General features: G+C 34.0%; 1 protein-coding gene across 3 annotated transcripts in view; it reads right to left on the reverse strand.

Moving 5' to 3' along the window:
* Window positions 1–13,442, reverse strand: part of LOC118184145 (protocadherin Fat 4-like) — a 517,728-nt gene that overhangs the window by 304,476 nt on the left and 199,810 nt on the right. For all 3 annotated transcript variants that reach the window (XM_085819903.1, XM_085819902.1, XM_085819904.1), the window contains exon 5: window positions 8,662–8,718. In XM_085819903.1, coding sequence (XP_085676029.1) covers window positions 8,662–8,718 — 57 coding nt within the window. The remainder of the gene's footprint in view (window positions 1–8,661; window positions 8,719–13,442) is intronic.

Below are 13,442 nucleotides of genomic sequence, written 5' to 3' on the forward strand. Positions count from 1 at the left end.
CTCATAATGTCACTTATAAGGTGGCTAAGACCTTGCTAAATGACAGCCGCAACTCCTTTCTTTTCAACCACGGAGAATTGGCGGACCTGATCTAGGCAATGTTTCAAATCAGAAGAATTACCCACAACAACACGACTTTTTTATTTAAACTTCAAAAACGAAGTTTAAATTTTTCTTTACGTTTATTGCTGGAGATATACTGGAAAATCCCTGTAGCAATAAGTAATAATATCAATCTGATTGTTACTAGTAATAATGTAGTACACCACTGTATAGGAAGGAGAACTTTTGGATGTCTCGTCCTCTATAGTTTATTTAGCCAGTTTAAACCGGGATGGGAAAATGGGAAGCAAACATAGCATCTAGTTTTTAAGCATAATGGTGCATAACAGTTTAGATGCTGCATAATTCGTTTTCACTGACCGTAAGAAAAGTGCTGTTTATGGCCTTTCTTATTTGTGATATACCTGTTCCCTTGAAAGATCAAAACTAGAGAATGTCGACATCGGTGACGTGTAAATGTAATGATCAGTTTTGATGCGACGTATTTTGATGAAATAATTTTGAAATCTTGCCAACTGGTTGCCAAATAAGATCTTTACGTCTAATTTTTCTTACAAGACAATTCCTCATGTTCTCCCGTGTATACGAGCCAGTTTCCCTTAGAAAGTCCTCCACGAAGGCATCCCTTCCCTTTAGGCAGATAGCCCTAGTGTGCTTTGCCATAACTGAATAATCCACTAATCCTCATGTTCTCCAACTGAGAGACAGATATTAAGTGACTGCTGGTAATTTTCTAGATGTTTATGTGTTTGTAGCTTTCTTATTTAACAGCTATGCGAATATGCACGAGTACTACATTTTTTTTAAAACAGTACCAAAAATGTGGCAGAAATGGCAGAAATAGCGGAATTAGACTATATATAAATTAAATAACACAAATAATTCTTGAAGCATCACAGTTAAATAATGGAAGGTTCAGAAGAATTTTGCGAATAGCTGCTGAAAATAGATGAAATTGACTCTGGAATACTAGTTGAAATTCACGAAATTAGAGATGAAATGATAGAATTGAAACTCACTCTGTATGACTCTGGAATGTTCATTGAAATTGATGAAATTGACAATGAAATGACAAAACTGAAACTGACAAATGGAGTGCTAGTTGAAATTGACGAAATTAAAGCTGGAATGCAAGAGTTGAAACTGATGAAATTACTCTGCAATGTTAATTGAAACTGACAAAATTGACAATGAAATGACAAAATTGAAACTAATGAAATGACTCTGGAATGCTAGTTGAAACTGAGGACATGATTCTGGAATGTTAATTGAAATTGACAAAGCTGGTAATGAAAGGGCAAAGTTGGAGCTGAGGAAATAATTCTCGAATACTAGTTGAAACTGACGAATTTGGCGATGAAATTACAAAGCTGAAACTGACGAAATGATTTTGGAATGGTTAATGAAATTGACAATGAAATGACAAAGTTGAAACTGACGAAATGATTGACTGATAGTTAAAACCGACGGAACTGACGATGGAATGGCAAATTTGAAGTTGATGAAATAATCTGGAATATTAATTATACAGCAAGAAAAATCAGCGCAACAACTTACTGCTCTTTCGTTATTTTTTTGTTTAATCTTTTAAATATTACCCTAAACTAAAATCAGTATGCTACAATCAAATGCCTTCGCAAACTTCACCTTTTAACGAGCCTATTAAAAACCGCTTAATTTAGCATAGCGAACGAGTTTCGAATTTCGAAACGAAATTAGGGCACTTGACTATAAAAATATCTTCACACAGCCAGCCATTGTAAACATATCCCACCCTTGATTTTTATTTGCAACAGAACATGATCAGCTCAACTGTTATTGTAAACTCAAAAATCTTCTGTAACGCCCAAGAACAAAATATAACCCAGCGCATAAATCTTCTATCCGCCTGTCGCTGCCAATCTTCTAGCAACTAGTTTAGCGGTTACAACTTCCGCCCAAAAGTTTAGAAAAAAAGATTTTGCATCTTCCCCTGTTACTGTCTCCTCTTCCTTTCATTTATTCTTTTATACTTGACAGCTGAAGTAACAGCTTTGAGTTTCTGGAATAATGCTGTAAATTAACCGCAACCACAAAATAGTCTAAAAATGTTCTTGGGGGGGGGGAAGAGATTAGAATAAGCTCCTAGTAGACGGTAAGAATAATTATAGATGAATATAAACCTGCATCCTAGAGATGAAAAGAATTCATTTTTACAAACATCGTACGATATACTTAAAACTAAATGAACGTTTATAGAAAGTTATGATAAGCGGATTCTGGGAATGTAATGACGAACCGGAATTATTTTTAAATGTCCTCTGCGTTTGAAAGTACAATTTAATAAAATCATCATTATTTGAGTATTTTTGTTATTTTTCTTAAGAGTTAAACACTTTTTACTTCCTTGTACGAAGTAAAAAGAACGTATTGTAATCGCGAAAAGTTTCAGGCAGCATATTTCAACGAAAATATCCATTTTGACCGCTATCGAATGCAATTTAACGATGTTTTTGCGTGATATCTGTACGTAAGAACTGAATAAAAGACTCTTTTCCTCAAAAAAAAAATTATAAAACCGCTTTAAAATGAATTCTGAAGAGAATTTTTCGTAGCGTCTGTACGAACGTATGTACGTACGTATGTATCTCGCATAAATCAAAAACGAGTAACCTCAGAACGTTGAAATTTTGTATATAGGACTGCTATAACATGTAAATATGCACCTCGTATTTTGGTTGCAATTGGTCGCACCAAACGTATACATCCACTCTGTTACCCGGCTCCGTGATCTGTTTCTTTACTCTTATATATTTGTAAATTGTATAATTTTTGCTTTAAAAATGAGTGAATTATGTTGTTCTTATTTTCCGGTTAAGGTTTTTATGCCTTTAGTAAATCTCTAGGCAATATTTTTAGAATTATCAACAATTTTAAAGTTACTTAAGTGCCGCTAAGCCTAATAATTTTTTTGATGGCGGCCATTGCTTGTTTACATTTGAAACAGCAGAATTGTGGATTTGTTGTCAATCTGGAGAAACTTAGCTTTGCAACAACAAAGATAACGCCTTCATTTATTTTTGAGAATTAAATGATGCTTAATCCTTTCTGGAATTTTTTCGAGGAAATAAGTGTTTAAGATTTACTTTGTAATTTTTAATACAGATATTTTGAGTTTTTACATATTTTTGCCTTGTCGCGAAGTCAGAACTGAATTAATTGAATGAGAAATACTCAATCGTCTGTGAAAAACTGTTTCTTTTTTGTTTTGTTTGCTTAATTTCTTTTAAGTTTAAGAACTTCCGCATCGTTTTAGCTTTATTATAGTATTTGAATAGAACATATGGCAACGATTAGATAATATTTTAAATGATATAATTTTTTTGCATTCTGAGTTATAATATGAACGAAATATAATACTGTTAAGTGAACCTAGCGCCAGAGTGTCGCTATGGTAAACAAATAGAGTGACTTTTAAAGAATGCATTTATTCTATTGTGGTTTATGCGCTGTCGGAGAAGTAGATTTAATTCAATCCAATAAGTTTGAATGAAATGCAAGAAAAATGCGTATAATTTAATATTCCGTACAAGGAAGTCATGTGGTGTAAGCATCAGTTTTTTTTTTTTTTTTTCCTAAATTTTCTGATGCTCGGACACTTGTCATTGCCAACCTCATCAGTCATTCAGCCGTTTTATCACAAACAGCATTAGCGCACCTGCGAGAGGGCGGTAATAGACAACTACAGACATTACTGCCTCCTTCGGAATTCTGGGCATTTTCGTGGTTTTTCCCTTGTGTAACGTGTATACGAGCCAGTTTACCTGAGAAAGACTTCCACGAAGGCATCCGTCCCCTAAGGCAGACAGCCCTCAAAGCTTAACCATAATCACAGAAACCTCCGGAATTCAAGCCAGAGCCCTGCGACACCGCAGCCAGATAATCCAACCGTTATACTAAAGAGAGAGCTGTTTATTGTTCGTTTAAAGAGTCATTGTTTATCTTATTCCTATTATATACTTATACCTTAGGTATAAGTATGGAGTGACTCTGGAATGCTACTGGAATCCATACTTATATCATAGGCCAAATACGAAAACATCATGTAACGTCTCGCAGTCCGTTCGGCAGCTATAAATGTGCCCCAGAATGAAATGACTAAGATAGAATGTACAGGACAGCATTGCATTTCAGTGCAGTGTCCTGTTTCAGAATATGTCCTAGAAGTTAGTTGTACGTATTCTGTAAATATTCCTGAATCTTGTAAATATACTTGACATAAATGTTGTCAACTCAGCCCCATTTCCTGATTAAATGTTTCTGTGTAATTAGAAATACTTTCAGTAATAAAATATATTTTATAAGTATATGTTTTATGGAAATAATGAGGTCAACAAAACAGCTAATTTGTGAAAAAAATTTTGGATTTTCTCTTTCATTTACGCTCCGCTCCGTAATAATAAAATAGTGGACATGAAAATTAAAATTACTTGAAGCATTTTAAGTGGGATACATTTGGAAAATATTGTAAAATGTAAAACAAGCGCAAAAATTAACTCCCCCCCCAAAAAAAAATAATGGTTAAGTTCCAAAAAATATTTTTAACTTAACGATTAACATCCGAAGAATATACTGGCAAAGAATAATAAACTGTAATAAATTTTTCAATGAATTATTGCATATAGAAAGCTATAAAATATCCTAAACATTAAAAATAGTTGCCCGAGTATGAAAATGAAATTCTGCAAAATGGAGAGTTATTTTCCCAAAATATGCACAATTATGTTCTTTTCAAATTTGTAACGTTAATAACTGAACTCCGCTTATCGGAAACAATTGCAGCAATACGGTACACATTTCGGCAATAAACACAGCCAGACTTCTCTCGCGACCACCTCTAAAATTTGCACAATATCTCTAAGAACACAGATAACGCTGGCATTGAACATCAACAATAGTCATATTCTCTAACAAGATCGCCTTCAAGACGGCAAAAATCGTTTGGAACCATGGGATCTTAGCTTGGTGGCATTTTAATATGTGAGAAACTGAAAAATTTGTTTTTTCTCCGAAAGCCGCCGAAAACGCCTTATTCTTCAGTAGGTTCGGAAAAATTTGGTCACTTTTAGAGTGAGCGAATAATATATCATGAATTAACTACATGGCCGTTTGTAATTTGTAAAGAATGGTTTGGTTTATGACTACAGCAAAACACGCGAAGTCTATCTGTTTAAGAGAAGGATACCTTGGTGGAAAATTTTCTATGGGAAACTGGCTCTTATTTTTTTCCCCTCGGTACACACGGGAAGCCCACAAACACGCCCATGCAGCCAGTCGGTTCGGCTAGGATCAAACATGATAGAACTTGGTAAATCTTTAGATTATGGTAATTTGGCGATTTTTTAGCGAAAATTTGGCGACCAACCCTGCTACAGCAACCTTCTAGTTTTGTTTTAGACACCACTTTGTTTTCACGAAGTAAAGGCAATTTTTTTTTTTTTTTTTTTTTTTTTTTTTTTTTTACTCAAAATTTTTTTCCAACAATCTGCTAGCCGAATTACGCTTATACTAGAACTTTTATGGAACAAAAATGCTTAATCATGACGAAGATTAGGTGCGAAATTGGGAGAAAGTGCAGAATCGCAAACTGCTTGCCGCGTTTTTAAGAATTGCACATACACGGTATCCATGTACACGTCGACCTATTTTCACTTAAAAAAACATTCCAGAATTGCACAAAAATGGCATTGCGCGCACTCTTGACTTTATCTATGTACACATCGACCTATTTTCACTTAAAAAGTCAAAGAAAATTGACAAAAATCCAGTTCTTCTTACTTTTGTAAAAAGCGCCAAATAAATAAGTGGGCGATTCTGCACTTTAGCAGCGAAATTGTTTCTAAGTGCTTATTAGCTAAAATCACGATCGGAATTTGCCGGAAAATGTTACATTACATGTCTCATGATCTCCAATTTCTCTGAGACAAAATAATCTGTGATTCGAACTGTGTACTTCTCAGATTATTGCTAAAGTCCTAGCTAGTAACCTTTATCGCCTTATCAAAATGTCGCCAAACAACCTGTTACCATATTCTAAAGATTAGCCTAGAACTTTAATCATGATAGCTTTTAGTGAATTTACCGCTCATCAGCAAGTGTGAGTGATAAAGAATGCATCGTAAAACATAATTGTATTTTAATATAATCTACAACATTATGTATCGGATAAGTTTAACTTATATTAGCATTATAATGCAGTCCATAGTAAAGCACCCAACAGCAGCCGAGCGGTAAAGCCACTAAACACTGGTAGTTCGGTCCGAAGTTCGAATCCCGCGAATGGCTGGCTGCATGGGCGTTTTTCTGGTTTTTCCCATGTGTAACGTGTATGGGAACCGGTTTCCCTTAGAAAGTCCTCCACGAAGGCTTCTCTACCCTTACGCAGACAGCTCTCAAGGCTTTGCCGTGATGTCAGAAAACCAAACCATAGGTAAAGCATATATATTTTCTTATTTTCTCCATTTCCAAGAGATAAGGGTTGGAGCCTCTTATAAATACCAAAATTTTACCATATTTAAAAACCTATCATTAAAAAAGCAGACTTATATTTCGCGAAAACGTTCTTTTTCGTGAATATGAAATACTTTATGGTTAGATTAAATTTTTCAAAATAGAGTATAGCTTTCAAAAGAAACTTTAACCTCGTCTAAACATGCACTTACGTTATTTAGTATCGAAATGTTTAGATGCTAAAAAATAAAAGCTAATGGATCCTCAGAGAAAATGTAGCTTAGCCTCTTCTTCGTTTCTGCCCGTTATCGACCGAAAACACTCAGTCTGAAACAAAAATGGCCAGTATCTTCTTGCTTGTCCCTTTAATTGGATTTACGAAACCTTATAAAGTTACTTACTTTAGATTTGGCAGACTTCTATTGGCATTAGCTAGGAAAACAACACAAGTTGAAGCAATTTTGTTTAAAGTAATAACGTAAATGAGTCTCTTCTGAAATGCGCTTGTAAAATTATATGTGACTCAAAATGTAGTCTCCTGTCATTTTGATGCTGGAATATCAAATTACATAACCCACATGCTATAAAAGTAATGCAGTTTTCGTTGTTTTTCTATTCGAGTATAAAAGCTTTTAAGCAAGATTTGCAAAAAGCATTGCGATGTATAAAATTCTCGTAATCAAATCATCTAAAATTTTTGTAAAAGAAATACAATTTATAAGCTTTTCTTATTTTACAAACAGGTCCAGCGATTATGTTAAATTCTCTCCAATAATTCTCACATTTAGTTAACATAGTCTAAAAAAAATATGAGCAAACTGTGTCAAATATTTGTTACAGAATGTATATTATGCTTTGTTCCGTATAGCCAATGTACAAGAGGATTAGAAGTTCTCAATACAAACTTTAAACGGAAGCAGAAAACAGATAAATAAAACTTTTCATTAATGAAGGGTGTGTCTACGAGCAGAGGCGAATGTATTTCTTTATTATTTTTATTTGCTTCTTTATCTTTTTTAACCTACGCCAGACCTCGGGTTTTCAACCATTATTCCCGTCGGACAGCTCAGTAAAGTAAAATGTAAACATCTGCAGAATTACTGTCTGCAACGTCATTAAAATAAGACTAATTAATTGTAAAGGTGGTCGCTAGTCATGCCATCCAAGCTGCGTAGCGGGCACAAAGGTAAATTTACCAGCTCCATACGATGAAGATATTTTTGCAAATTGTCATGGCCAATTCTGGGGTGAATTTATGAAGTTTAGCAATCGAAGCCACGGGTGACCCCAAATCATTTAGGAAAGACAGAACAGGAGTAGGTGAAAAGGATACGAGAACTTTAAAATGATGCAAATTATAGACTGTTTTTATATGTGTATGTCTAATATCATTTTCCTTATTTTATGTTAAGTAAATCTATACGTAAACCACACATTCTCATTTGGTGTTTTACACATTTATGTTAAAATACTCCTGAAAACCACATAAATTAAAATCAATACAGAAGTAAAATTTAAAATTTCAAGTAAAGCAACATCTCTCTCTCAACACTAATTATGTAATGTCTTACTGAGAATTCTAAAGAGAAATCATGAATAGAAATCGAAGTGAACAATTTTATGAATTATCTCAAAATTAATTTTACTTAATTTTTTATTTTAATTCTTCTTTTTATTTTTTCCGAATATATCTTAATTTCATCATAAATGTCAAATATTACTAGATGTTATGGAGCCTTTTTTAACATCAATATAAGTTACATATTCAGTTATATAGGCCTATAATTATTTAGTTAAATATTACTTATTTCAGTAAATGGTATTTATTCTGTTAACATACATTTATTTTATTACATCTATATAACATTATTCAATGTTAAATAGACTTGCCCTGTAATCTAATTTTTCCGGCAAAGCTTCGTTTCTTTGAAGCATTTCCTATTACATTATACAAAAAACATTTCAATTTCACTTAAAATGTCACTGAAACCGTTTACAAGCATACAAAATTCGTAACCCAATTACGCCTATTACCTAACCTATTACGCAGATATACCTAACCTACTACGCAGATATATTTGATTTTCATATTAATGAAAATTTACTTACCGTTCCTACGCCACCTTTACACGTGAGCTTAAACTTGAGCACTGTTTGGGGATCACGCTAAAAGAAAAAGAATTATATAATGTTATTTATTAATGTTATTTAATAAGTAAAAATGGAAAATTAAATGTGATACAGTAGACATAATACATTACGAACTAATTACTAGGAGCAGTCTGCCTACTAATTCGTAACAAAAATTTTAAAATCCACTTTAAATAGACTTAATGAATTCAATTTTATTGTGTACGTATTGTTGCGTGCGTACAGATTGGTAACATATTGAATGCATACAGGTCGGATGATAGGTAAATAAAATTTATTTTAATCAAATGGAACTCTTCAAAGTTCTGAAACGCTTCACAGAAATACCTCACTTCACTCTGAACTAACAACTCGCAACAACAATAACTAAACAACTCACAGCAGATGCTCTTTCTCCGGCCTTATATAGTTTTCAACCGGCCGCAGAGATATTTCTAGTACTTTCTGCTTCTCAAAATTACTGGAAAGCAATACGAGGGTAAAATTACGGTTACAACTAATACACTGGTTAATTACATTTATTCAGTTACAATACTTATTAGGGTGATACAGGGACCGGACCAAAATGTCACCAAATGGTCACCAAGTTTGGCGACTTCTGGCGATTTCTCGGTAATAAACCGCCAAGACCGTTGTCATCTTGACGATATCTCGCCAAATTACCGAGATACCCATTTACATATGTAAATGCACTTGCCCTGTAGTTTTACTTTTCTGGCATAACATGTCTCTTTTAGATTTTTTTTACGTTACATTACATAGAAAACTACAACAGTTTCGCATATAATTACACTAAAATCATCTATCTATGCACAAAATTCGTAATAATATTAAAGGACTAATTGTGTTTAATTATTTTAATCACGGGTATAATTCTCATAAATAATCATTTTTTAGAAGGTAAAGTAAATTTGTGATGTAAAGAAAAAGTATAAACATTGCATTTCACTACATTTCAACGTTAATTTAATGCACTGTTTTCACATATTACTGTGCATTCGTATACTTTTCCAATTTTTATCTAGATATACAGACAAAAAGGTCACAATAAAAAAGAAATTTTGGAAGAAATTTAATTTTTTTTAATTTCCATTTTTATTTTAATTAGAGAAATGCAGATATATCATGTTTACATATTTTGTCAAAGACTGTAATGTTTTACATATAAATATATACTTTACATATATACATGCATTTACATATAAATATATACTTTACATATATACATGCATTTACATATAAATATATACTTTACATATATACATGCATTTACATATAAATAAAGCGCTTATTGTTTTCAATAAAGATGACAAGAAAAGATCTATTTTTGGTTGGAAGGTCCTGCTTTATCCTCACTGTAAAATTTTAAGCTTACTTGTCTTAAATCTATATTTATTTATCTGTCTAATAACTGAACATTTGCAAATGAATTTTACATTAAACTCAGAGATACGTAATTTTTGGATTCAGAAAGTCGATATTTCGCAAAAATAAAACGTTCATAAATGAAAATTCCATATTTATTTTGGGAAAAAGTATACAAATCCCTGTTTTTCGATCCTTTTGTAATCATATAAATTGTTGCTATAATTTGAAGAAAAATTATGTAAATTTAAAAAGATGAACTGAAAACTTACAGCGCTGTAGTGTCAACATTGTCGAAATAACCGATGTGCTAGATATTAAATCCTCTCTTAGCACCCACCCTAATCTGGGGACTATGAAAGCTTTAAATAGCTTTCGTTACAGAATACGAAAAATCATCGAAATAAGTGCCTTGATTGCCTACTTTCAAAAAGTGTTTATGAAATTGAATGTATCCGTCAATGAGAGTATCTTTTACGCTTTAAATATGAAATTTTAGAGATGCTTCGCTTCAAAGTTATTGTAGGAGTGCTCTTGGCTACGGATCGACAAGGTAATCAGGAAATATTTGGATAAGATTTATTTATTGCTTTAGCTAGCCTGTATTCAATCAGTTTATTTAAACTCTTCTCTGCTACTGGCATGAACTTTATTGTGTGCTTTTGACGATTTCACCTTTGTCATTTGTCGAATTGCATTCTATCTCGTCCACAAATTACATACCACTTTGACGCTTTAAATCATGCCGCCGAACCGGGATAGTAAATGCCATGGCCAAACACACATTGAAGGAACACTCAATTCCAATGAAGTACCAGGTGCATAACATAACTAGAGGTGACTTATAACTAAAACCATAGCCAGGCTTAGTACTATCAATCTTAGAGGATTGAAAATTGGCAGAGAAGGTGGGAAAACCTACATAATCTGTGATAAGTGCCAGGACACAGAACCGGCAACAAGACACTTTTTTACTGTCCAGCCATCCTTGCTGAACTGTTAAAAATTGGTGCTCTTGTTTAAGCGACCGAACCTCTACGATTATAATATTTTGCAGATTGCCAGTGATATCATTTTCGCCCAGCTCTTTGAATAGTCTTTATCACAGACACAACAACAACAAATCTCGTACTCATTCTGTGATATGTGACATTGGTTATTAAATTGTGTTCATAATTGCAACATATTGTAAAAGATACTACATGCAATGTAATTCGTTAAGAAATTTTATAGGACTGTAATATAATTTGCAATGTAGTTGAGTTTTATACTCGTTACAAAGAGGAATGCGAATAACATTAATCATCCACTCGTTTTAGGTTTAGGGAATTAACATTAATATCTTAAATAAATTTCAACATATTTGTGCGAAAATTAATTTCCAGCAGAAATTCTAAAACGCGGAAAGTTTGACAAACATATTTATCACAGACTTCTCAGATGTTCTGAATATTTTCGGAAAAAATGTTTTACGTTCTCTGCACATACTGGAACAAATTAGAATCTTCAATAGAAAATGGCCGAGGCTGTCCAGATGTGCGGATGATATATACCGTGGGGTTTTGTTATGAGAGGTTCATAAATCAAATGCATTCCACCAAAAAATAATCATCGTCGCCACCTCAGCTATTTTTATGACAGTTTACAGCACAAGCATGCATTCCCAGCGCTCATAAATCCCACTACTTTTTTTTAATTACTAGGCTTCATGAGACGTGAAATTTAAATGCTGGAAGAGAGGCTCCTGACGCATATATTCTCGTAGATAATGTTCCATGTCTAAATGATAAATATCTTAAGAATGAGATACATGAAAGAAAAGTTTTGTTTCATGTATGTAATCTTAAATGATTCTGTTTTCCTTTTGACGGGTAAGATCAGATGCTGTAAAAATTTAGAAAATTCGTTTAACGTTAGCGTAGGGTAGAGTAACGAACTTTCTAGTTCATGAGAAAGAATGCATAAATTAAGACTAAACTGACAAGAGTAAACAGATTGATTTAGAGCAGGGTTTCTTAAACTGTGGGTCCCAAACCCCAAGGGGGTCGCGGGACCTGCAGCAGGGTTTGCAAAAATTTTAGCAGTTTTGATATTTCATTAACTTATTACAATAATTTTACAATTACCAAATATTTATACACAATGTATCTGAAAATAGATAAAGATAAGACAAAACAAAGAAAAAAAACGAAAACCTTTCGACGCATTTCTTTTTATAATACGAACGCTCATTTTCCTTGCTTTGCACGTGAAGCTGTAATTTTGTCTGTTACTTATTTAAAATTTTCACACTGTTCTATGTCTTAGAGTTAGAAATTAAAGTTAATGACCTAAAACTGCAATAGTTTATTACAGTACAAGTGAAAAATGTGACAGTTTCATCCGTGTGTCGGATTTACGCAATACTTATAGGGTCCCACAAATTTTTTGTAAATATTATGGGGCCTGGGGGTCGCGAAATAATCTCAGTGATAAAAAGGGGTCGCGACTGTAAAAAGTTTAAGGGGACTAGTACACCTTAAAATCCATAACATCTTCGAATATGGGACTGTTGCAAGAATTGGAATAACTTAGTTATTTTAAGAGGAATTCCTTCCAACTTTTTATAGCTGACTATATAATGTTGCGTTTTTCTTTTTCTTCTGACACCAGTTGTTACGTTATTTTCTTCCTTCACGTTCGGGGTTCGTATGGATTTGAAGTGAATAATGACGACACTACGTGATGAAGTACCGAACACACTTTATTAGCCAGTATTGTCCGGACAGCTCAAAAGTCACTTTTACTGTCGTCGTAGACCTACTAAAAACACTCGCTGGAATAATCAGCGACACATCCTTCAGGTTATCAGGCTATCAGGTGGAGACAGCTTCCTGCAAAGCACCGACTCTGCTTTCCGGAGTACAGCTCTCGACTCTGTTTGGTCGTTCTTGGAACTCCACGTACTGTCGAGACTCTCCACGCTACAACTCGCAATGTACTCGACGACACACGAGCACAGCTCCCGACTCTTCGGTTCAGTCGTTCCCAGAGCTCAACACGCTCTCTCGACGATGCACTAACCGCGATACTCTAAGAGACTCCTTCGGTGCACTCGACGACCCACTCGGCACTCGTTGCCCAGCTGTCAACTCGATCGACTCCGCACGGCTCGCTAGACAAAGCACACTCTCGGAGACACTCGATGAGAGACATACACTAACTGACTGCGGACCAGCAGGGTTTATATAGCTTTTGGCCTGTGTTCGAGAACATTCTGGGCTAAACCGGTAAGAATTCGTTCCAGAAGGTTCTCCAACCGTCTATGGTATATCGTCAATTTTGTCGCCAAATGGGCGATTTCTCGCCAAATGTGGCACCTTTGCCTTTCTTAC

The sequence above is a fragment of the Stegodyphus dumicola genome, chromosome 7 (genome assembly GCF_044657685.1).
Source record: "Stegodyphus dumicola isolate Sdum_Otavi_A_Nest chromosome 7, ASM4465768v1".
Taxonomy (NCBI): domain Eukaryota; kingdom Metazoa; phylum Arthropoda; class Arachnida; order Araneae; family Eresidae; genus Stegodyphus; species Stegodyphus dumicola.